Here is a 25,599-nt window from a genome sequence, read left to right on the forward strand (position 1 = left end):
GCTTCGAGGCAAGCAACACTGAGGCATGCATGAGAGCATCAGCTGTTCCGGACGACTGTGTGATCACGCTCTCCATAGCCGACGTGAGTAAGACCTTTAAACAGGTCAACATTCACAAGGCTGCGGGGCCAGACGGATTACCGGGACATGTGGTCCGGGCATGTGCTGACCTACTGGCAGGTGTCTTCACTGACATTTTCAACATGTCCCTGATTGAGTCTGTAATACCAACATGTTTCAAGCAGACCACCATAGTCCCTGTGCCCAAGAACACAAAGGCAACCTGCCTAAATGACTACAGACCGATAGCACTCATATCCGTAGCCATGAAATGCTTTGAAAGGCTGGTAATGGCTCACATCAACACCATTATCCCAGAAACCCTTGACCCACTCCAATTTGCATACCGCACAAACAGATCATGCAATCTCTATTGCACGCCACACTGGCCTTTCTCACCTGAACAAAAGGAACACCTATGTGAGAATGCTATTCAATGACTACAGCTCAGCGTTCAACACCATAGTACCCTCAAAGCTCATCACTAAGCTAAGGATCCTGGGACTAAACACCTCCCTCTGCACCTGGATCCTGGACTTCTGACGGGCCGCCCCCCAGGTGGTGAGGTTAGGTTGCAACACATCTGCCACGCTGATCCTCAACACTGGAGCCCCCCAGGGGTGCATGCTCAGTCCCCTCCTGTACTCCCTGTTCATCCACGACTGCATGGCCAGGCACGACTCCAACACCATCATTAAGTTTGCAGACGACACAACAGTGGTAGGCCTGATCACCGACAATGACGAGACAGCCTATAGGGAGGAGGTCAGAGGCCTGGAGGGGGGGCCAGAATAACAACCTATCCCTCAACGTAACCAAGACTAAGGAGTGGACTACAGGAAAAGGAGGACCGAGCACGCCCCCATTCTCCTCGACGGGGCTGTAGTGGAGCAGGTTGAGAGCTTTAAGTTCCTTGGTGTCCACATCACCAACAAACTAGAATGGTCCAAACACACCAAGACAGTCGTGAAAAGGGCACGACAAAGCCTATTCCCCCTCAGGAAACTAAAACGATTTGGCATGGGTCCTCAGATCCTCAAAAGGTTCTACAGCTGCAACATCGAGAGCATCCTGACTGGTTGCATCACTGCCTGGTACGGCAATTGCTCGGCCTCTGATCGCAAGGCACTACAGAGGGTAGTGTGTACGGCCCAGTACATCACTGGGGCTAAGCTGCCTGCCATCCAGGACCTCTACACCAGGCGGTGTCAGAGGAAAGCCCTAGAAATTGTCAAACACCACAGCCACCCCAGTCATAGACTGTTCTCTCTACTACCGCATGGCAAGCAGTACCGGAGTGCCAAGTCTAGGACAAAAAGGCTTCTCAACAGTTTTTACCCCCAAGCCATAAGACTCCTGAACAGGTAATCAAATGGCTACCCGGACTATTTGCATTGTGTGCCCCCTCCCCCCACTGCTGCTACTCTCTGTTTATCATATATGCATAGTCACTTTAACTATACATTCATGTACATACTACCTCAATTGGCCCGAGTAACCGGTGCCTGTATATAGCCTCGCTACTGTTATAGCCTCGCAACTGTATATAGCCTCACTACTGCTATTTTTCACTGTCTTTTTACTGTTGTTTTTATTTCTTTTTTGCACTGTTGGTTAGAGCCTGTAAGTTAGCATTGTACTGTAAGGTCTACACCTGTTGTATTCGGCGCACGTGACAAATAATCTTTGATTTGATTTGATTTAATCTAGCAGGGGTAGGATAGTCATCTGAATCAGGGTTAGTTTGGCAGCTGGGGTGAAGGGGAGCGATTACGATAGAGGAAATCAAGTCTAGATTTAACTTTAGCCTGCAGCTTTGATATGTACTGAGAGAAGGACAGTGTACCGTCTAGCCATACTCCCAAGTACTTGTATGAGGTGACTACCTCAAGCTCTAAAGCCTCAGAGGTAGAAATCACACCTGTGGGGAGAGGGGCATTCTTCTTACCAAACCACATGACCTTTGTTTTTGAGATGTTCAGAACAAGGTTACGGGCAGAGAAAGTTTGTTGGACATTAAGAAATCTTTGTTGTAGAGCGTTTAACACAAAATCCCGGGAGGGGCCAGCTGAGTATAAGACTGTAAAATCTGCATATAAATGGTTGAGAGAGCTTCCTACTGCCTAAGCTATCATGTTGATGTAAATTGAGAAGAGCGTGGGGCCTAGGCTCGAGCCTTGGGGTACTCCCTTGATGAAAGGCAGTGGCTGAGACAGCAGATGTTCTGACTTTATACACTGCACTCTTTGAGAGAGGTAGTTAGCAAACCAGGCCAAAGACCCCTTAGAGAAACCAATACTCCTTAGCCGGCCCACAAGAATGGAATGGTCTACCGTATCAAAAGCTTGGATATAGTAATGGATATCATCTGTACTGCAGAAATGGAACGTAAGTTGCAGAAAATTGAAGTTGTGGTGGCAGCTGCAGAGGTATTTGGGTGTATGAGATTTGACCTCAAAAGAGTTACAGGGTGTGTTGAGTGGTGGTGTCCTGTTCTTTCAGGCTGTTGGCCTGAGGTTGGGTTAGATATATTAAAATAGTGGAGTTGGGTGGTGGGTTTTTAGTGAGTGCACGGTTAGATGGTAGGGTATTTGTTGATTTATTCGTATTTTTTAAATGTAAAAATAATTACAATTCAAGCAAAGTATAAGGGATGTACACTCCAGTCTAGTAGGTGGCCGTAATGCAACATTTATTGGATGCTAACCGCCATTAAACCTCATAGAACAAATCGTAATGGCTCTGGTGGACTGTAGGTCAGGGTTTTGTTCAAGTCCAGCATTAAAACATTCAATTCAAACCATCAGTGGAACCCACCCCTGGTCCTCCCTAATAGCAATCCCTGGTCACCATCACCATCTTCCCCTGGCCTACTATTAAATGCATTTTTTACTTGAATTGTGTTGCCATGCTGTCAGAATTGAACAATTTTATTTCAAGAGTGTGTTTTCTTACAAGTTTAAACAGTATGTCAAATGTATAAAATGCTATTGGTGAAATGGAATACAGTGTTTGAATAGAACGACAGAGAACATTCTATGCATCGTTCCTTCGAGGTCAAAGCCCGATGCCACGGGGGCCTATGTATGGGGCGTTACTAACGAGAAGACAGGCAGCTAGCTTTGGCTAAACGAACACTAGCGGCTTGTGAGCCATCAAAATGCAGTATATTTCTCTATTGGGCTGGACATCACACCATGGAATGTAATGAACTTATTCCTTGGGGGAAAACTATATATTATAGCCAACGACGTCTTTGTTGAGAAATCGGACTGCCCTGAGACTTGGATGGAGGTGCAAGCAAGCGCTACGACTGAGGAGGTGTAGAACGGGTACGAATTGGGTTTGTTTAGCTAACGTTAGCTAGCTATTATCGGGAGGAGAAAGTTGCCTGTTATGAGTGAAAACAGGGCGTTACTTGCGCGAGACAATAACCAAACGGTTGTTTGTCTACAGATGCCGGGTATTTAATCATAAAAGAGAAAAGGTGTCAAAATACATATAAAATAAATACATACTTTTCAATGAGACAACAGTACGGCATAGTTGCATAATAAGGCATTGGACAATTAGCTAGGCTAGCTAAGTCGGCACAAACAACTAGCTAATGGCTAGCGGTTTGTCAGCTAATATTAGCAAACTTGCTAGGTAGTAGCACCGGTGTTTTAGCTAGCTAGGTTAAGTGTTTAAGCTAACTCTGTAACTAGACACATTCTAGCAAGGAAAAAGAAAATAACAATTGCCGGTTAGTTCTTGACCTTTTGCCATCCTAATACACCCATATTTGGCTGAATTAATATGTTGCCAAATTAGCTAAACAACTAGCTAACTAGTTACTTTATTAGCAAGCTAGCTAACCAGCTAGCTACTGTCTTCAAATTCCATTGGCATTGCTTGTTGTGACACAGCTTGTTCATTAGCTAGCTAATGATTACAGTGATTGAGCTGTCAACCTCTCCACTTAGCTACTAAACTACCTATTGTTGTGTGAAATATTTTCTTCGAGCAACATATGTCCTTTTTCATGCTTGAGCTGCCCCCATGCATTTAACGTTACATTTTCTGGGACAATGAACAATTTGAGTTCATCATTTTATAATGTACTGTAAACAACCGCCTGATTTATAATATGATAGTTATTCGTTTTTTGCACTTCCACTGTCATTCAATATATTTAGCTAGCAGTATGGAGATTTTTGTTAAACAGGTCCACTGCATCTTATGGAATTGTCCCACTCTCTCTCTGTCCAGTTGGTCGACCTGTCTCATCCTAATTATTAGCATAGTGAGGAGCAGCCGACCTGACCACCATGCCTCCCAGACCGTCTTCTGGGGAACTATGGGGCATGCACTTGATGCCCCCGAGCATCCAGGTGGACTGCCTTCTCCCAAATGGGATGATTCTGACATTGGTGTGCACACGCGAGGCAACACTCATCTCGGTCAAACACGAACTCTTCAAAGAGGCCAGGAAGTATCCTCTCCACCACCTCCTACAGGAGGAGACCTCCTACATCTTTGTCAGCGTTACCCAAGAGGCTGAGCGAGAGGAGTTCTACGATGAGACAAGGAGACTGTGCGACCTCAGGCTTTTTCAGGCCTTCCTGAAAGTCATTGAACCAGTGGGCAACCGAGAGGAGAAAATACTCAACCGAGAAATTGGTATGTATGTCTCTCGTGTTCTTTATACTTGGTCACTGATGTCACATAGACGCTTTCTTTGAGTTTAGTGTGACATCTGGCTGTTTTCAAATACAGCACTCAAATTTCATTAATGAATACTGAGTGTGATTAAGCTTGATACAATGTATCTTGAAGCGAGTACATGAAATGTTATTTTTCTTTGTACAGGTTTTGCAATAGGAATGCCTATATGCGAGTTTGACCTGGTCAAGGACTCGGAAGTGCAGGACTTTAGAAGAAACATATTGAATGTCTGCAAGGAGTCTGTGGACCTCCGAGACACTAATGGACCCATCAGTAGAGCATTGTACGTCTACCCTCCCAATGTAGAGTCGTCAGTAGAACTGCCCAAGCACATCTTCAATAAGCTTGACAAAGGTAGGAAATGGGAGACAGTGACACATGAAGACGGTTTTGGTCTGGGAAAGGCAAAATGTCCCAGCCACGTACAGCCTAATATTCTATAAACAGACACTATTGTAAACATTGACAGAATCACCGTCCACTTGTTTTAAATATGTTTTTGTGATTTTAATAAATTAAAATAAAATGGAATTTGTCACATGCGTCGAATACAACAGGTGTAGACCTTACCGTGAAATGCTTGCTTACAAGCCCTTTACCAACAATGCAGTTCAACAAATGGAGTTAAGAAAATATTTACTAAATAAACTAAAGTATAAATATTTTTTAAGTAATACAATCAGACATGGTGTGACATTTCTGATTGGATGGTGGAAGACTTGAACATTTACCTCGCTTACTTTTGCCATGTTACTGTAATAACACATTTATTCAGGACCCTGGGACTGACCTCCGTATTCTTTTCTCCCCCAGGTCAAATCATAGTGGTCATCTGGGTCATCGTGTCGCCGAGCAACGACAAGCAGAAGTACACCCTGAAGATCAATCACGACTGCGTGCCGGAGCATGTGATCGCAGAGGCCATCCGCAAGAAGACGCGTAGCATGCTGCTGTCCCACGAGCAGCTCAAGATGTGTGTGCAGGAGTATCAGGGAAAGTACATCCTCAAGGTGTGCGGCTGTGACGAGTACCTGCTGGAGAAGTACCCCCTTAGCCAGTACAAGGTAAACACAGACCCACACACATTGCTCTGACACGTACTCCTCATCTTGAATAGGAATACAATTAAACATCTGCTGTAGTTCGACTCTTGCCGGTGTGTTTTTAAATATAATAAATAAATATGATACCAAATAAATAATTCCCAAATGCTGCTTTTTATGGCAACAGTCTGATCTGAAATGTTGGCATTTGAGAGGAAGAAACAAGTAACACTTTTACAAGCGTACTCTGTTAGGACATTTTTCCTTTGAATCCTGTCTGAAGCCTTTTAGAATGACTGGCCAATGACTAGCTAGCAATGTTACACAGGTAAAAGCAGATGCGAAAAACATAGGTAGCCATTTGTTGCATGTTCAATTACCTCTGGCTTGGTGTAGTGTCTAATGTCCTTATGTCTATGCCTTTCCTTTCCAGTACGTGAGGAGTTGCATCATGCTAGGGCGCATGCCCAACCTCATGCTAATGGCCAAGGATAGCCTTTACTCCCAGCTGCCCATCGACACCTTTACCATGCCCTCGTACGCCCGACGCATTTCCACGGCAACGCCCTATATGAACGGCGAGACGGCCACCAAGTCCCTGTGGACCATCAACGGCACGCTGAGGATCAGGATACTGTGCGCAACCTATGTCAATGTAAACATCAGGGACATTGACAAGGTACTGTACTTGAGGATTTTTGGGTTGTGTTCAGTAGAGCATATCGTAATGAAATGTTTTGCAACTGATAACGAATACCTGTGTTTAGGGCTGTGGCGGTCATGCCATATTTGTCAGCTGGTTATTGTCATGCAAAAGATTGCCGGTCTCACGGTAATTGACCGTTAATTAACAAACACGTTTAGCATCTCCAGGCATACAAGCCTCTGATGCCTGCCTTTGGAACATCTACATTTTTAAAAAGTCTAATAAATCCATTGATTATACACCAACACAATAAATGCATTATTTATTTTAGGCAGGTCTAAAGAAACATGATATGAAGAACATGTATTTCAGAAGAACAGAATATGAGTTGGTCTACTGTATGTTATCTGGATATGCGCCATGTTATAGGCTGTAGGCTTGTTAGCATACAAGGTATGCTTATAAGTCCTGTGACATTATTTTATAGTAAGCAAGAAAATAATTCACAAAAAAAAATTGGTGCTCTGTTCTTTGCCTCACGCTGTTCTCTCAAGTGATCATATTTTCACCCATCAATTTAATCTTTACTAATATGTGAAATTAGTTTCAATTTAGATTGCCACATAATCAAATGGGCAGGGGATTTTTTTTTTTTTTAATCCATATGCACTGGAAAAGGCCATTTTCCCACCAGTACATTTTTCACTCAAGTTGGGTAGGTTACTCCGGTCATTTAGCTGTGCCACAGGTGATATTGTGCCCAAACTCTGTATGCCATAGGCTCTCCAACCCTGTTCCTGCAGCTACCCAGTGCTTAGTTTGAGTCTCTGCGCATTGGAGAAAGGAATGAAGGAGAGGGGGGGGGGGGAGACAGAAACGCAGTGGTTAGATATTCTGTAGCTGAAGATATTGTCAGCCTATTAATTATATACAAAATAAAAAAGCCCTCTTACTAGGCTATTCAAAATCTAAAACAAATTCACTATAATTGTAGGCTAAATCTCAATTTGAGTTATTTAGGCTAGACCAATTATGTTCCGAAGAGATCTTAAATAACTATGTTGGGGTATCTTTACTGTGTGTGAATGTTTTTCTGCCATGTGTAATATGCGGTAGACTATGTATTATATAACAGCACAATCATTATTTTAATTCAGTTATTTTTGGGGGGGCTTGGGCTCATATTTACTCATTTCATATGTAAATACTTTATTCTATTCTACTGTATTTTAGTCAATCAAATCGAATTGTATTTGTCACGTGCCGAATACAACAGGTGTAGCCCTTACTGTGAAATGCTTACTTACAAGACCTTAACCAACAATGCAGTTCAAGAAAGAGTAAGAAAATATTTACTAAATAAACTAAAGTAACATTTTCTTTTTAAGTAACACAAGAAAATTACATAACAACAACGAGGCTATATACAGGGGTACCTGTACCGAGTCAATGTTTGGGGGTACAGGTTAGTCAAGGTAATTTGTAAAGTGACTGCATAGATAATAAACAGTGAGTAGCAGCAGTGTAAAAACAAAGGGGGGGGTCAATGTACAGTAAATAGTCTGGGTGGCCATTTGATTAATTGTTCAGCAGTCTTATGGCTTGGGGGTAGAAGCTGTTAAGTCGCGTTTTGGTGCTAGACTTGGCGCTCTGGTACCGCTTGCCGTGCGGTAGCAGAGAGAACAGTCTATGACTTGGGCGACTGGAGTCTTTGACAATTTTTTGGGCCTTCCTCTGACACCGCCTATTATATAGGTCCTGGATGGCAGGAAGCTTGGCCCTAGTTATGTACTGGGCTGTACACGCTGCACTCCGTTGCGCCTTACGGTCAGATGCCGAGCAGTTGCCATACCAGGCGGTGATGCAACCAGTCAGGATGCGCTCGATGGTGCAGCTGTAGAACTTCTTCAGGATCTGGGGACCCATGCCAAATCTTTTCAGTCTCCGGAAGGGTAAAAGGTGTTGTTGTGCCGTCTTCACAACTGTCTTAGTGTGTTTGGACCATTCTAGTTTGTTGGTGAAATTCTCGACCCGCTCCACTTCAGCCCCATCAATGTAAACGGGGGCCTGTTCGGCCCTCCTTTTCCTGTAGTCCACGATCAGCTCCTTTGTCTTGCTCACATTGAGGGAGAGGTTCTTGTCCTGGCACCACACTGCCCGGTCTCTCACCTCCCGATAGCCTACCTCATCATTGTCTGTTATCAGCCCGACCACTCTTGTGTCGTCAGCATACTTAATGGTGTTGGAGTTGTGCTTGGCCACGCAGTCGTGGGTGAACAGGGAGTACAGGAGGGGACTAAGCACACACCCCTGAGGGGCCCAGGTGTTTAGGATCAGCGTGGCAGATGTGTTGTTGCCTACCCTTACCACCTGGGGGCGACCCGTCAGGAAGTCCAGGATCCAGTTGCAGAGGGAGGTGTTTAGTCCCAGGGTCTTTAACTTAGTGATGAGCTTTGTGGGCACTAGGGTGTTGAATGCTGAGCTATAGTCAATGAACAGCATTCTCATAGGTGTTCCTTTTGTCCAGGTGGGAAAGGGCGGTGGGGATTGAGATTGCGTCATCTATGGATCTGTTGGGGCGGTGTGCGAATTGAAGTAGGTCTAGGCTTTCCGGCATGATGGCGTTGATGTGAGCCATGGCCAGCCTTTCAAAGCTCTTCATGGCTACCGACGTGAGTGCTACGGGGCGGTAATCATTTAGGCAGGTTACCTTCACTTTCTTGGGCACAGGGACTATGGTGGTCTGTTTGAAACATGTAGGTATAACAGACTCGGTTAGGGAGAGGTTGAAAATGTCAGTGAAGACACTTGCCAGTTGGTCAGCGCATGCTTTGAGTGCATGTCCTGATAATCCGTCTGGCCCCGCGGCTTTGGGAATGTTGACTTTTTTTAAGGTCTTGCTCACATTGGCTACGGAGAGCGTGATCACACAGTCGTCCGGAACTGCTGGTGCTCGCATGCATGCTTCAGTGTTGCTTGCCTCGAAGCAAGCATAAAAGGCATTTAGCTCGTCTGGTAGGCTTGCTTCACTGGGCAGCTCGCTGCTGGGTTTCCCTTTGTAGTCTATAATATTTTTCAAGCATTGCCACATCCGAAGAGCGTCACAGCCGGTGTAGTGGGATTCAATCTTAGTGCTTTATTGATGCTTTGCCTGTTTGATGGCTCGTCTGAGGGCATAGCAGGATTTCTTATAAGCATCTGGATTAGTGTCCTGCTCCAGGAATATGTTCCGGGATTCATCCAATGGCATTGAGGAGTATACCACCTCAGTCACCGGCTTCATCAATAAAGTGCATCGACAACGTTGTCCCCACAGTGACCGTACGTATATTTCCCAACCAGAAGCCACGGTTGGGAAATGTACGTACGGTCACTGTGGGTACAACGTTGTCGATGCACTTTATTGATGAAGCCGGTGACTGAGGTGGTATACTCCTCAATGCCATTGGATGAATCCCGGAACATATTCCTGTTTGTGCTAGCACTCCGACATTGCTCGTCCTAATATTTATTTTACTTTTAGATTTGTGTGTATTGTTGTGAATTGTTAGATATTACTGCACTGTTGGAGCATTTCGATACACCCGCAATAACATCTGGTAAATATGTGTCTGTGACCATACAATTTGATTTGATATATAGCCATATGAACAAGTTCAGGCAGTACCCCTTTACAAAAGGTTTTCTCCCCACTGAACACGATCCTGTTGTCAGTTCTGTTGTACATGTCAGTGCAGGTCCTCGTGAAGAAGAGGAACAACATTTAGATGTAATATCTGAATAGATCCGGTTTGGGCCCTAATGTCCTGGATGTCAGTTTCTGTATCAAAGGCATCTATGTAAATTATTGATGTGTCCCTGCTATTGATCTAGATCTATGTCCGGACTGGGATCTACCACGGTGGGGAGCAGCTGTGTGACAATGTGAATACTCAGCGCGTGCCATGCTCAAATCCCAGGTATGCCATCCAGCGTCATAATAAACTGTGCTTTCTTAATGAAGTACTTGCTAAATCACATACTGCAGGTCTTTACAGTTAGACCATTTTTACTCGCATATGCGCCCAAGTATTTTGCTGTGCGACCTGGATTTTTAATTTAGGAGCACCAGTGTGCCTAGAAAAAGGTAGAATCATACATTTTATTACCTCATATTTTGCATTGTGCTCCTAAATGTCTTTCGGTATGCCTTTATTTTTCAACTTAGGCTCACATGTGCTCCTTGTAAAATAGCGAAGCCTGTTGTTAGCTTCATAAGTACGTTTATTTGATTGATTGGTGAAATGTTCTTGTTGTCCATCCCAGGTGGAATGAGTGGCTGAACTACGACATGTACATTCCAGACATCCCACGTGCCGCCCGCCTCTGTCTGTCCATCTGCTCTGTGAAAGGGAGGAAGGGGGCTAAAGAGGTGAGCTCTCCCTCCTGCCTACCAGTGCCAGGAACTTAGTTTGACCAAACCAAAAGTAACTTTTTCCCCCTGTCAGAAACTGTCAGAGGTCTCAAACTCAAAATACCAGAGGGCCTATGTCAGGGGGGGCCAATGTCGGTCTTACTGTTGTCAGGGGGGGCCAATGTCGCTCTTAGTGTTATCATGGGGGGGCTATAGCGAAGCAGCTTTTGGGCCTGATGTGGTCCTCGGGCCGCCAGTTTGAGACTCCTGTTGCAGATGGATACGGAAAAAAATACATTAGCAGTACATTTCCTGGCTTTGACCAATCCTGCTGTTGTCTTTGTGCAACCATCGCCTTCAATTTTATCCTTCCATTGCTTGGAATGCTGTATCCTTTAACAAAATAATTGAACTATTTACATTAACCACGATTCCAATCCAACTCCATACGTTTGACTACAATACAATCCAACGTTGCTCTATTGTTGCTGCAGGAGCACTGTCCGCTAGCCTGGGGCAACATCAACCTGTTTGACTACACCCACACTCTAGTGGCCGGGAAGATGGCCCTCAACCTGTGGCCTGTGCCCCATGGCCTGGAAGACCTGCTCAATGCCATCGGAGTCACTGGCTCCAATCCAAACAAGGTCGGAGGTGTTAGCTAGCTCGACTACACACACACACACACGCGCAGAGACCGATGCAAAGACACTTTCTCAAAGACACTCAGCTAGAGTGGCGAACGATAAGCCGTACACACACACATCTACACACACCTACAGAGACAAAGTTACACACACCAACACGACCCTAAATCCATTCACATACAGCTTGAGCGGCTAGCAATAATCCTCCCCTCTAGCTGTCTAAGCCTCTTATCTCCCTTATTAATCACTAATTGACGCGCCACCTAACCCCTCAATAGGACACCATGGTTCTCTTCAGGCAATTTTGAATGACCCCTTGTGACCTTTTCATTATATTACTATGGGCCCACAGGAAACCCCTTGCCTGGAGCTGGAGTTTGATCACTTCAGTAACCCGGTCAAGTTCCCCGACATGCCGGCCATCGAGGAGCACGCCAACTGTAACATATCCCGGGAGCTGGGCTTCAACTACTGCCACACCGGTTTGGTAATTCCCAAGTGTTTGTGTTTCTAAGTCAATATTAACATTGTACGTTAATCTCTGTTGATTTAATGCTGTTGACAAGTTGGGTGTACTAGAGACGTCACTAGCAGTCACGCACAACCTGAGACGTCTGTGGTTTCATATTTCATTCATAGTGTCTATCCCTGAGGCATGTTCATTAGGCGCGAAACAGGAAGAAAAAAATCATTTGGAAAGAGGGAGGGTACTACCTGAGTGTGTCCAATAAGAACACAGATTTTAGTTTTCTGTTGCAAAACGTTGTACAATGGAGTGTTTATTGAACACAACCCTGTTTCCCACCAGTATTGTTGTTTAATAAGCAGCATTAATGGTCTCTGTTGCAGAGTAACAGACTGGCGAGGGACAACCCCCTGACGGACAGTGACAACGAACAGCTGCGCTTGGTGTGTAACAGAGACCCACTGTCTGAAATAACTGAGCAGGAGAAGGACTTCCTGTGGAGGCACAGGTAACAAGCAGTGTGTGTGTGTACATACAGTGGGTATGCTTCGTCAACAAATGCATATTTGTTATGAAAAACTTGTAAACAAAACCCTCGCAAGATCTATCTAACATTTCTTACCTGAAATAGTTTGGTTACCTGCTCAAGCTACTCAACGAGCTCTTCTACTAACAGGCCCAGTGTGTGATGTTAGGAGAGGAAACTAATGCACTATTCTCTCCTCCTGTAGACATTACTGCGGCACTATCCCAGAGATACTTCCCAAGATTCTCCTGGCAGTGAAATGGAACTCCAGAGATGAGGTTGCACAGGTAAACAGTCTCACATTTCAACTGCTGACACTTGTCTTTTTTATAGCCTAGCATTACATGGGCTATTTGCTGCATATGCATTTTAATTGATTTGACTCATTTAGCCATTTGGTTCCATTTCTGAGACGGTCATGTCAGTAAAAAAATGTTTTTTAAATTTCCTCCAACTTTGCATTTTATTTTAGACATGCATTTTTAGATTTGTTCTTTGTCCCAGATGTATTGCCTTCTGAAGGACTGGCCAGCCATAAAGCCAGAACAAGCCATGGAGTTGCTGGACTGCAACTTCCCCGATCCCATGATTCGAGACTTTGCCGTGAAGTGCCTTGAGAAATACTTAACAGACGACAGACTCTCTCAATACCTCATCCAGCTGGTCCAGGTACAGTAATAAATACTTAGTAGATAAACTCATTACCTCATTCAGCTGGTCCAGGTACAGTAATAAATACACTAGCGTTCAAAAGTTAAGGGGTCACTTAGAAATGTCCTTGTTTTTGAAAGAAAACCAATTTTTTTGGTCCATTTAAAATAACATCAAATTGATCAGAAATACAGTGTAGACATTGTTAATATTGTAAATTACTATTGTAGCTGGAAACGGCAGATTTTTTTATGGAATATCTACATAGGCGTACAGAGGCCCATTATCAGCAACCATCACTCCTGTGTTCCAATGGCACGTTGTGTTAGCTAATCCAAGTTTATAATTTTAAAAGGCTAATTGATCATTAGAAAACCTTTTTGCAATTATGTTAGCACAGCTGAAAACTGTTGTGCTGATTTAAAGAAGCCTTCTTTAGACTAGATGAGTGTCTGGAGCATCAGCATTTGTGGGTTCGATTACAGGCTCAAAATGGCTAGAAACAAAGACCTTTCTTCTGAAACTCGTCAGTCTATCTTGTTTTTCTTTGCAGAGTTGCAAAGAAAAATCCATATCTCAGACTGGCCAATAAAAAGAAAAGATTAAGATGGGCAAAAGAACACAGACACTGGACAGAGCAACTCTGCCTAGAAGGCCAGCATCTCGGAATCGCCTCTTCACTGTTGACGTTGAGACTGGTGTTTTGTGGGTACTATTTAATGAAGCTGCCAGTTGAGAACTTGTGAGGCGTCTGTTTCTCAAACTAGTCACTCTAATGTACTTGTCCTCTTGCTCAGTTGTGCACCGGGGCCTCCCACTCTTCTTTCTATTCTGGTTAGAGCCAGTTTCCTCTGTTCTGTGAAGGGAGTAGTACACAGCGTTGTACCAGATCTTCAGTTTCTTGGCAATTTTCTTGCATGGAATAGCCTTCATTTCTCAGAACAGGAATAGACTGACGAGTTTCAGAAGAAAGGTCTTTGTTTCTGGCCATTTTGAGCCTGTAATGGAACCCACAAATGCTGATGCTCCTGATACTCAACTAGTCTAAAGAAGGCCAGTTTTATTGCTTCTTTAATGACCACAACAGTTTTCAGCTGTGTTAACATAATTGCAAAAGGGTTTTCTAATGATCATTTAGCCATTTTAAAATGATAAACTTGGATTAGCTAACACAACGTGCCATTGGAACACAGGAGTGATGGTTGCTGATAATGGGCCTCTGTACGCCTATGTAGATATTCCATAAAAAATCTGCCGTTTCCAGCTACAATAGTAATTTACAATATTAACAATGTCTACACTGTATTTCTGATCAATTTGATGTTATTTTAAATGGACCAAAAAATTGTTTTTCTTTCAAAAACAAGGACATTTCTAAGTGACCCCTTAACTATTGAACGCTAGTGTACCTACCAGACAGACTCTCTGAATACCTCGTCCAGCTGGTCTAGGTACAGTAATACGACCCACTCATAGTCTGTGTTGTGTAGAGACAGAATGGCCACATAGAAACCACATACTATTTTTAAAATGTTCTTTGACTCAACATGAATGCCACTGCCATCTTGATAGTTGGGGTTTTGACACCATCTGACAATGTTTAAATAATTAACACTACGTAATGACAGAATTCAATATGACCCCTTTAGGCTAACTGCTTTATTTTACATGGTGGCTTTATTCCGTCTGATCTCTTTCTGTGGTTTGCTAAAGTAATCCTTTTTGCTTTACAGTGTATTCAGACCCCTTGACTTTTTCCACTTTTTGTTACATTATAGACTTATTCTAAAATGGATGAAATTGATGAAGGAAAAAACAATCTACCCACACTACCCCATAATGACAAAGCAAAAACAGATATCTGTTTTTTAATAAATTAGCATAAATTTAAAAAATATCTTATTTACATAAGTATTCAGACTCTTTGCTATGAGACTTGAAATTGAGCTCAGGTGCATCCTGTTTCCATAATCCTTGAGATGTTTCTACAACTTGATTGGAGGCCATCTGTGGTAAATTCAATTCCTTAGACATGTTTTGGAAAGGCACACACCTGTCTATATAAGGTCCCACAGTTCACAGTGCATGTCAGAGTAAAAACCAAACCATGAGGTCGAAGGAATTGTCCGTAGAGCTCCAAGACAGGATTGTGTCAAGGCACAGACCTGACTTTCAATCCACATAAATCAAATCACATTTTATTTGTCACATGCGCTGAATACAACAGGTAAAAAGACCTTACCATGAAATGCTTACTTACAAGCCCTTAACTCAAATTTCTTGAACTGCATTGTTGGTTAAGAAAATATTTACTAAATAAACTAAAGTAAAAAATAAAGTAACACAATAATGAGGCTATATACAGGGGGTACCAGTACCGAGTCAATGTGCGTGGGTACAGGTTAGTTGAGGTAATTTGTACATGTAGGTAGGGGTAAAAGGACTATGCATAGATGGTTAACAAAGAGTTGCAGCAGTGTAAAAACAGGGGGGGGGGGGGGGGGTCGGTCAATGTAAATAGTCTGGGTGGACATTCGATCCCCTACATGGACATTCTTCTTGCTCGTATCTCATTTAGGCTACACTGGTTTCCAGTTAAGATTTTACATCTATCAGCTCCTACGGAGAGGTAATGAACTCAACAGTTTAATGAATTGGACAAGTCGCTCCTAATTTTAGGCTCCTGCTATTAAGGAGAAGAGCACGAAGGGTGAAATCGACTATTCACCTCAAATATTTAATACATTTTAGAACAAGGCTGTAATGTAACAAAATGTGAAAAAAAGTCAAGGGGTCTGAATACTTTACGAATGCACTGTATGTGGGTGTGTGTTGTAAACGTGCCCTGTTTTTATTTTCTGGCCATCAGGTTCTTAAGTACGAACAGTACCTCGATAACCCGCTGGCCCGCTTCCTGCTGAAGAAGGCTTTGACCAATCAGCGGATAGGACATTTCTTCTTTTGGCATCTAAAGTGAGTTTGTTTTCCGGTTGTTTCCACAGTGTGTATTATGGATGGCTTGATGTTGCCACAGGCAGCTGGAATGCCATTCTGCTGGTATAATACATCTTTCTCCAAGGTCCTCTAAAAAGCTTAATTTGTGCATATCAGGGTTTACATAAAGAAAAGCTGACCAAGGGCAATTCGTCAGATCAAGTTACACATTTATTTTCACTGTGTGTTCATGCATTTATTTGTGTAATCACAAGACGTGTTTTGGAAATGTTTTTGCATACATTTCTATGGGTCATGCAGTTTGAGAAGTCTTGCTTCAACGTTTTGTATGAGGGTGCACAATCAGGGCGATATATGATTAAATCTCATATGATGGTATTTGACATTGACGATATATCTTGAAGGTCAAGACTATGCTGTATTTGAACTTTATAAATCCATACTGTGCAGTTTTATCAGTTGGGCTGTATCTATCTGTTAAATGAAGTCTAAATGAATTAACTAAGCCTTATTTTTTTCACCATACTAAGATTATTGAATGAAAATGCGACTAAAATATATATATATGTTTTATTATTATCTACTTACTAATGGTGCAAAACGATTTATATTGGATATTTGGAGTAGCATATCGTAGAAGAGGTCTGCTGCTGAACTGTAGTTCACAATCACATAAGTTATTGTCTCTGCCTCCAGGTCGGAGATGCACAACAAGACTGTGAGCCAGCGGTTTGGCCTGCTGCTGGAGTCCTACTGCCGGGCCTGTGGCATGTACCTCAAGCACCTGAGCAGACAGGTGGAGGCCATGGAGAAACTCATCAACCTTACCGACCTCCTCAAGCAGGAGAAGAAGGACGAGGCCCAGAAGGTCAATTTGCGCTGTGGTCAAGGCCCTTCCACTTCACTCCCTAACATGGAAGCCTCAAGAGATGACCACGTTTTTCTTATCCTCAATACAACACAAAAGAACAACACACAATCGTACAACAAACTAGAGATACTAAGCAAAACGAGTGGAACTGCTCTACAAGCCAACAGGCCCAAATGGTCTTCAAGACTATGGACTCCTTGCAGTAAAGTGACGATCTCTCTCTCTACCCTCAGGTTCAGATGAAGTTCCTGGTGGAGCAGATGAAACGGCCTGACTACATGGATGCCCTACAGAGCTTCACCTCTCCACTCAACCCAGCGCACCAGCTGGGAAACCTCCGGTATATACGCTTTTTCAATCCAGAAAGCGCAGTAGACATGACCACAAACGTCCACATATTTCCCCGGAATGTTTGAACAAGGAAACCAAGAAATGTGTCCTGTGAAATTGAGGGTTAATGACAGGTCAAGTGTTTTCTTAACGTTATTCTCAGCGCCTCCGTGTTGATACAATGTTTATCTGTTTCAGCTTGGAAGAGTGCCGGATGATGTCATCGGCCAAGCGGCCCCTGTGGCTCAATTGGGAGAACCCTGACATGATGTCAGAGCTGCTCTTCCAGAGCAACGAGATTATCTTTAAAAATGGAGATGGTATGTCTCACTAATGCATATCGAATCACTCAACCCCCTTGACTCACTAGATGATAAACATGTTTACAGGATTCCATTTTACATGCATGTCCCCAAACTCAGTTTGGATTGCCCTGGCACCGATTCAACTATTCAACGTTGATCATTAAGCTTTGATTATTTGAATCAGCTGTGTAGTGTAAGTGCAAAAACCAAAACGTGCACCCCTTGGGGTCCCCAGGACCGAGTTTGGGAAACGCTGCATTTTAAAGTATGATCAAAGCTTGGACTGTTCATCATCTTGCTATTGCACTCCCCCACCCCCCCCCCCCCCCCCCCCCCCCCCCTGTCTCCTTCAGATCTGAGGCAGGACATGCTGACTTTGCAGATCATTAGAATAATGGAGAACATCTGGCAGAACCAGGGCCTTGATCTCAGGTACTGTCTCTTTGTAGCCGCTCAGCAGCAGCATGCATGAATAGTCGATTTCACCCTTCGTGTTCTTCTCCTTAATAGCAGGAGCCTAAAATTAGGAGCGACTTGTCCAATTCATTAACTTGTTGAGTTCATTACCTCTCCGTAGGAGCTGATAGATGTAAACTCTTAACTGGAAACCTGTGTAGCCTAAATGAGATACGAGCAGGAATGTCATTTATGTCCATGTAGGTGGATTGAAAGTCAGGTTGTTTTCTTATTGGTCTATTAACTAATTTATCACAGGCAGGCCAAAACTCCATCCCGCCAAAACAGGCTGACATTTCAGGCTGTCTTTTCAAACAGCTCTTACACTAAAAGGGCATTATTATAATTTTCACAATTCCACAGTATTATTCCAACCTCATAAGTTGGAATTCCATGACATAGACTGACCAGGTGAAAACTATGATCCCTTATTGATGTCACTTGTTGAATCCACTTCAATCCGTGTAGATAAAGGAGAGGTTAAAGAAGGAGTTTTAAGCCTGTGTCGATGGCTGGATAGACGGAGGCATAGATGTTGGACTGTAGTATTTTGAGGGATTTATAGACCCATCCAATCTTTTTCATGATCATATTTTGTAAGTTACTTTTCTTAAATTGTTTGTAAATATTGTATATTTTTGTTGGAATTGGGAATTTGTATGATTGTGTGCAGGGCTTCTTGGTCTCAAATGGGATTTCCTGTTTTAAATCAATCGAAATATATCCTATTGCTTCCTCTGTCATTCAGGATGCTGCCGTACGGTTGCCTGTCCATCGGCGACTGCGTGGGCCTGATAGAGGTGGTGAGAAACTCCCACACCATCATGCAGATCCAGTGTAAAGGAGGCCTGAAGGGGGCGCTGCAGTTCAACAGCCACACGCTGCACCAGTGGCTCAAGGACAAGAACAGGGGGGAGATGTGAGTGATGCCTGGGCTTGGTTCCAATAGCCACACTTGAACACTACATAGAATGCATGCCCAGTAGGCCTACGTAGCTTCGTTCTTCTACATTGTTTCATTCTAAGCAATCCTAATTAATTCTAAATGATACTATTGTAATGGATAGAGATTTGGAGAGACATTTCATAGTTCCAAGCAGAGAAACTATTTGGAACAGTCCGTTGCTTATGGGGGGACAACGTATCAAGTTTATTCTCCACAGGGCAAGGTTTCCTGGAATTGCTTAGGAGTGGATTGTACTGTGTTTGGTATTCCTATTATTACAACTTCCTCTTCAGTTAAATGCCATAGGGTTATGACAACTTCCTCTTCAGTTAAATGCCATTGATTCACGGAAAACCCATTAAACTGTGTCCAGGTACGACCAGGCCATTGACTTGTTCACACGGTCATGTGCGGGCTACTGCGTAGCCACCTTCATCCTGGGGATCGGTGACAGACACAACAGCAACATCATGGTCAAAGATGATGGACAGGTACTTCACAGACTAACGGCCCTGCTACACTATAGCCGTCAGCCGTTGAGGAAATGCTTCCTTCTAAATCAATGAAAGCTGCTTCACTGCCCACACTACGTCACATCCAATGGCAGGATCCAAGCTCAAGAATCTGAGGTTCAATTCTTGACGCACGCGTTCATTCTATTTTGTGAATTTAAATAAAGTACATTTTGGTTGCATATGGCTTCGACTATACACCACTGGTTATTTTACTATAGATTTATGATGTCAATAAGCTACTATGTTCACAATGTAAACAAAACAACTTGTGTAATTACAGGGTCATTTAGAACTACCACTAGCAACAATGAAATGAGTACTTGAGAAAAACTGGACCTAAGCTATTGTACTGACACATAATTGATGACTGTGGTGCAGTAGGGGAAAATAGAGTAAAGATGCTCCTCCGCTCTCAAAACAACACGCTCTATGTAGCAGGTAGAACTGGTTGAAAGGTTCCTGGAATAAGCCGGAAACTCGGGAATCCTCCAACCAGGATTTCTGAAAAAACGGTTGAAGTTTGGGAAAGTTACCAGATTTTTGCAACCCTACACACTACTCTTTTCTCTTGACGTTCCCTGGTTATAGGTTAAATTAAAAATATATATATATTTTCTCCTTGCAGCTATTCCACATAGACTTTGGCCATTTCCTGGATCACAAGAAGAAGAAATTTGGCTACAAGCGAGAGCGGGTGCCCTTCGTCTTGACACAGGACTTCTTAATCGTCATCAGTAAAGGAACCCAGGAGTGCACCAAAACCAGGGAGTTTGAGAGGTACAGTTTCACTATTTTGTGTTATGTTAGCTTTCCTATAAGTGAATATTAGGTGTTAGGTTCACTACCCTAAAGGGCAAGGTACGTGTTTGAGTATATGATACGGTACCCTTTTGACTTCCTTTGCTTTAAATGGATGTGTACATGTCATTGTGTTACAGAATGATATCATTACTCCAACCGGTAATACAATGCAACTTTATTTATCTCACACACACATCTAACCCAGCTAGGTTCAACATTTCCCAGACTAATTGTCCCTCACCGTTGTCCTTCCATTCCCACCAGGTTCCAGGAGATGTGCTACAAGGCCTACCTGGCCATCCGGCAGCACGCCAACCTCTTCATCAACCTGTTTTCCATGATGCTGGGCTCGGGGATGCCCGAACTGCAGTCCTTCGACGACATCGCTTACATCCGCAAGACCCTGGCATTGGACAAGACGGAGCAGGAGGCCCTGGACTACTTTATGAAGCAGATGAATGACGCCCACCACGGCGGCTGGACCACCAAGATGGACTGGATCTTCCACACAATCCGCCAGCACGCCATGAACTGAGAGGGGCCATCTGCCCGGAGAGTAGCAGCAACGCAGAGAGGACAAGGGCGGATCTCTACACCATCCGCCTGGACTGTGTGTCAACGGAGAGACTAGAGCGGATCTCTACACCGTCCGCCAGTTAAGCACGCCAAGAGCTGAGATGGCAGAGCGGACAACGCTAGCGTCCACGGATGGAGCTATGAATGGATAGAGCCATTGGATGAATAGAATGAATTGAGAGGCTAGAACGGATTGCTAGATCATCTGCTAACTTCTGAGCTCTGAGGGAAATGCACATCTGCATACCATCCACTAGGAGGCGCCAAAAGTGGATATTAGGGATGCATCGATAGGGAAATTACGGGCTGATGCGATAATCATATTTACTGGACATTATCTTTCTCATATTGGTATGGCAATATGGCCACAGTTTTCTCTTTGTAAAATTAGGGGAACAACTACGATTGTAAACAACCGTTTTGCAAAAGTTATGTCATTTTTAAGATGAAGCGATCTATTGTATTATCAGCCGATACCGATATGATGGCCGTTTTTTTTTTCTTCTCCCTATATCAAAGCCTGCCCAGGGTCATGTTCTGCTAACACACCAGGATACCGTGAAGACCTGCCCAGGGTCATGTTCTGCTAACACACCAGGATACCGTGAAGATCTGCCCAGGGTCATGTCCTGCTAACACACCAGGATACCGTGAAGACCTGCCCAGGGTCATGTTCTGCTAACACACCAGGATACCGTGAAGACCTGCCCAGGGTCATGTCCTGCTAACACACCAGGATACCGTGAAGACCTGCCCAGGGTCATGTCCTGCTAACACACCAGGATACCGTGAAGACCTGCCCAGGGTCATGTCCTGCTAACACACCAGGATACCGTGAAGACCTGCCCAGGGCACGCAACGGAAAATGGTTTGATACGGAAAACAAAAAAATTATTCTTATTGGACAAATCTTGGCAGTCTCTTTCTCTTTCAATCATGTTTTCTTCCTCTTGGTGCCCATTGAACACGACCCAGAATACCAGCAGCATTGTTAATTCCCAGTGATGGATGGTTGACAGACACTAGGATGTCCTTTTCATCGTCTGCTGTCAACTCTAAGACTAGCGAACAGAACTCTGACAAATCGTGTTTGATCTCAATTGACGATCACACATCTTGTGTGTCCCCAGATGGAAACGGTCATGTTTCGTCATCTCAAAGTTTGAGATTTTGTACAGAAGTATCCCAATGGTCTTGTATGCATACATTATTCCTTTTTAGTCTTCATTTTCTACTGAGCCAAAGTACTATATAGAGATATATATCTCCTACTACGTCTGACTTATCAGTCTTACCATGAGTCACTACTATTCCAATCCCTGTGTATCTCCTTTGTAGCACTGATCTCTACAGTATTTGTTTGTTTGTGTATCAGTATTATGATGCGTGTGCAGCGTTCTGGCGTAAAATGGCTGCCGTCCAGCACCCAGTTGGATGCAACACAGAAGTTTACGATGACCGACACAAAATAACTGTAAATTCATTGAATTCATCCTCTTCATTTTGTTGTTTTTTTCAGGTTGTATTTTTAAAGGGAAATAGGGGGCAAAATGGATGTGCAATGTTATAGTTCTGTTACACTATGCAATTTGTGATCTTTATGTACTGTACTGCAAAGTAGAGTCGATGGGAGTATCTAATCATATACACAGCATTAAAGGTGTCTATTAACTGTACAGACAAGACAGTACACAGAAGACGAATGCACAATTATGCACTGACAGTATCACCGATTTCTTCCCTGACAGGATGACTCTGGAAGAACTGTTAAAAAAAAAAAAAAAAAAAAAAAGAGCCTCTTGTACCCTGCCTTTCACTTTAGTTTTTTTTTTTTCAGATCTAACCGTAGATTTTAGAAAGCGTTTGGAACCACCGTAGATTCTAGAAAGCGTTTGGAACCACCGTAGATTTTAGAAAGCGTTTGGAACCACCGTCGATTCTAGAAAGCGTTTGGAACCACCGTAGATTTTAGAAAGCGTTTGGAACCACCGTAGATTTTAGAAAGCGTTTGGAACCACCGTCGATTCTAGAAAGCGTTTGGAACCACCGTAGATTCTAGAAAGCGTTTGGAACCACCGTAGATTCTAGAAAGCGTTTGGAACCACCGTCGATTCTAGAAAGCGTTTGGAACCACCGTCGATTCTAGAAAGCGTTTGGAACCACCGTCGATTCTAGAAAGCGTTTGGAACCACCGTCGATTTTAGAAAGCGTTTGGAACCACCGTAGATTCTAGAAAGCGTTTGGAACCACCGTAGATTCTAGAAAGCATTTGGAACCACCGTAGATTCTAGAAAGCGTTTGGAACCACCGTAGATTTTAGAAAGCGTTTGGAACCACCGTCGATTCTAGAAAGCGTTTGGAACCACCGTCGATTCTAGAAAGCGTTTGGAACCACCGTAGATTCTAGAAAGCGTTTGGAACCACCGTAGATTCTAGAAAGCGTTTGGAACCACCGTAGATTCTAGAAAGCGTTTGGAACCACCGTCGATTCTAGAAAGCGTTTGGAACCACTGTCGATTCTAGAAAGCGTTTGGAACCACCGTCGATTCTAGAAAGCGTTTGGAACCACCGTCGATTCTAGAAAGCGTTTGGAACCACTGTCGATTCTAGAAAGCGTTTGGAACCACCGTCGATTCTAGAAAGCGTTTGGAACCACTGTCGATTCTAGAAAGCGTTTGGAACCACCGTAGATTTGTTTTCTTTGTTGGTGAATTGGAATTTGCTTCATCCTATATTTTCAGAATACAAGTATGTATAGATTTGACCCTATTCCAGACTTCCCCAGCATTCTATGTCATATGAACTCCCTATTCAGTAAAGTTGTTAAAGATCAATAAAATTAAAGTGTAACAGGTGAATTTGTGGTTTTGCCTTCCCTGACAACTGCCCTTTTTTAAGTGTGGATTCTGCAGTTCTCTCATTGCATAAATATACTTTTATTAGTCAGTTGTTTGCTGGTTTTTACCAAATGACATGGTGTGTGTTTCTGTGCAGGTTAGATGGTTGGGCAGGTCCCATTCAAAACAAGACAACTACAATAACCATATTACAAACAATATGCAAGCGCTATCATAGAACATTTTTCCTTTTAATTTTCGTTGTGGTTAAATGTCATCCTTTTCTTTTCACTGCTAATGCATGAGGTCCCTGAAGATCTTTGTTCAACCAAGTGTTGTTTACTTCAAGTTCATGTTTAAATGACATTTTGTTACTTGTGAGGTACAATGTCGTCACACCATGAAGATAAGCAATACTATCCTGGGGCCAGGGATAAATGTCTGTCCCCCATGAACTATATGTGTGTAAATCGCTTTCCTTGAGTAACTACAGAGGTAATATATTTTTGTATTCTAAATGTAGACTAACTCAAAATATAATCACTAAACAAAAAAAAAAAAGTGGAATTATGCATAGTACATCGTTTCACACCCCACTAGACAGCTTGTAGTTATTGAAATATGAGACACTAGTGATGAAGGACAACATGAGTTTGGTAAGGAGGAGAATGTATGGAGTGGAGTTTCACTGAAGGTCTGCTGTTCTGGCTATGAGTACAGTGTAAAAGCACAACGATGAAAAGCTATCCTGCATGTTTTCAAACCCACTATTCATAAGTTATCTATTCATCCCTGTAAATATCGTTTGACCTGTACTATGCACTCATTTTTCTTTCATGCTAATTCATGTACCATGTCTGGATAGAACCCTGTATTCATTCACTCATTGTACTGTTTGCTTAAAAAAAAAAAATAATAATAATCTATCCCCAGATATTTTGAGAACCAATAAATGTAATTTCTAATGATCCATTTCTTGCCTCATTTTATCATTAATCTCATAATTAAAAAGAAAAATATATAAAAAAAAAAAAAAGAATCCTAAATTGTTTCAATTTGATACATTTAGTGTCAGTAAGATCTAGCCTCGTCCCCAGGCTAACTGCTACCCCATATCAACAAAGTACCTGCTATGAGTAACCAGACCAGGAAAAATGTTCCTTCAAGTCAGCAAATTCAGACATGCAGTAGGAGTTCCTATAGTCCTAGTGCATGAAACTAACATTCCAGGAGATTGTTGGTAACGTAATCATCCTCTTTTCCATTTCACACTACATCAGCCCATTGACTTCCTTCCATACAGTGGGAATCACCTACACAGTATATAATCTCCATGTCCTGTCACTGGCTATGTTCCAATACACATTGTAGTATGCCACTGTCACCTTGACTTGAGTTATCCTACATAGGAGAGCTAGACCACCTTAGGAGCTGGTAGAATTTGCCCTGTGTGTTTTTTTGTCAGTGTCTGCCTACCCGCTGCTGCCTCACTACCCAGCTCCAGTCTCTGGTTGAGCTTCGCCAGGCCACCAGTAGAGCCCCAAAAAAATGCATAACTAACCCAAGATAGACCACAGCTTGTCATTTCCAACACAGGACGCAAAGGCCTTCCTACCTGTTTAGGTGGGGTTTGACCAGAGTGATCCTAACCAGAAAGTACATGGTGAAGCCCAGGATGATGATCTGTCCTCCCCAACACGGGAGAATATCACCTGGGCCTTGGCCCTGTCCCTTCCCCTACCCACACCTGTTCCTGGAGGATCTTCCTGTGACATAGGAACACATACACATACAAGCATATGGAATACACACAACAAACACACACAAAAAATACAGGTGGCCACTAAAGGGTTTCCTACCCGACTGGG

The 25,599-nt window shown here is 43.1% G+C and overlaps 1 protein-coding gene across 2 annotated transcripts; it reads left to right on the top strand.

The window, feature by feature from the left end:
* The first annotated feature begins 3,087 nt into the window (after positions 1 to 3,087).
* Positions 3,088 to 24,703, top strand: LOC115170061 (phosphatidylinositol 4,5-bisphosphate 3-kinase catalytic subunit alpha isoform). 2 transcript variants are annotated; one of them, XM_029726304.1, is made up of 21 exons: positions 3,088 to 3,392; positions 4,312 to 4,722; positions 4,912 to 5,121; positions 5,581 to 5,831; positions 6,244 to 6,489; positions 10,330 to 10,415; positions 10,762 to 10,867; positions 11,344 to 11,496; positions 11,849 to 11,983; positions 12,346 to 12,470; positions 12,694 to 12,775; positions 12,993 to 13,157; positions 16,009 to 16,112; positions 16,791 to 16,962; positions 17,199 to 17,305; positions 17,494 to 17,615; positions 17,954 to 18,032; positions 18,805 to 18,975; positions 19,376 to 19,493; positions 20,143 to 20,294; positions 20,583 to 20,853. In XM_029726304.1, the coding sequence occupies exons 2-21, from the start codon at positions 4,371 to 4,373 to the stop codon at positions 20,851 to 20,853; spliced, it is 3,207 nt and encodes a 1,068-aa protein (XP_029582164.1). In that variant the 5' UTR covers positions 3,088 to 3,392; positions 4,312 to 4,370. The 2 variants fall into 2 exon arrangements, with proteins under 2 accessions (XP_029582164.1, XP_029582165.1); XM_029726305.1 differs by lacking the exon at positions 3,088 to 3,392 and having other exon boundaries at positions 4,371 to 4,722; positions 20,583 to 24,703.
* Positions 24,704 to 25,599: the final 896 nt, after the last annotated feature.

This window comes from Salmo trutta, chromosome 31 (assembly GCF_901001165.1).
Source record: "Salmo trutta chromosome 31, fSalTru1.1, whole genome shotgun sequence".
NCBI classification, from domain to species: domain Eukaryota; kingdom Metazoa; phylum Chordata; class Actinopteri; order Salmoniformes; family Salmonidae; genus Salmo; species Salmo trutta.

What these genes read in the sequence shown, in the direction of transcription:
- LOC115170061 (XM_029726304.1), top strand. Translation starts at nt 4,371, where the DNA reads ATGCCTCCCAGACCGTCTTCTGGGGAACTATGGGGCATGCACTTGATG. An exon ending in CTGGCTCCAATCCAAACAAG is followed by an intron (nt 11,497 to 11,848) that starts GTCGGAGGTGTT and finishes ATGGGCCCACAG; the next exon opens with GAAACCCCTTGCCTGGAGCT. An exon ending in CACCAGCTGGGAAACCTCCG is followed by an intron (nt 17,306 to 17,493) that starts GTATATACGCTT and finishes TATCTGTTTCAG; the next exon opens with CTTGGAAGAGTGCCGGATGA.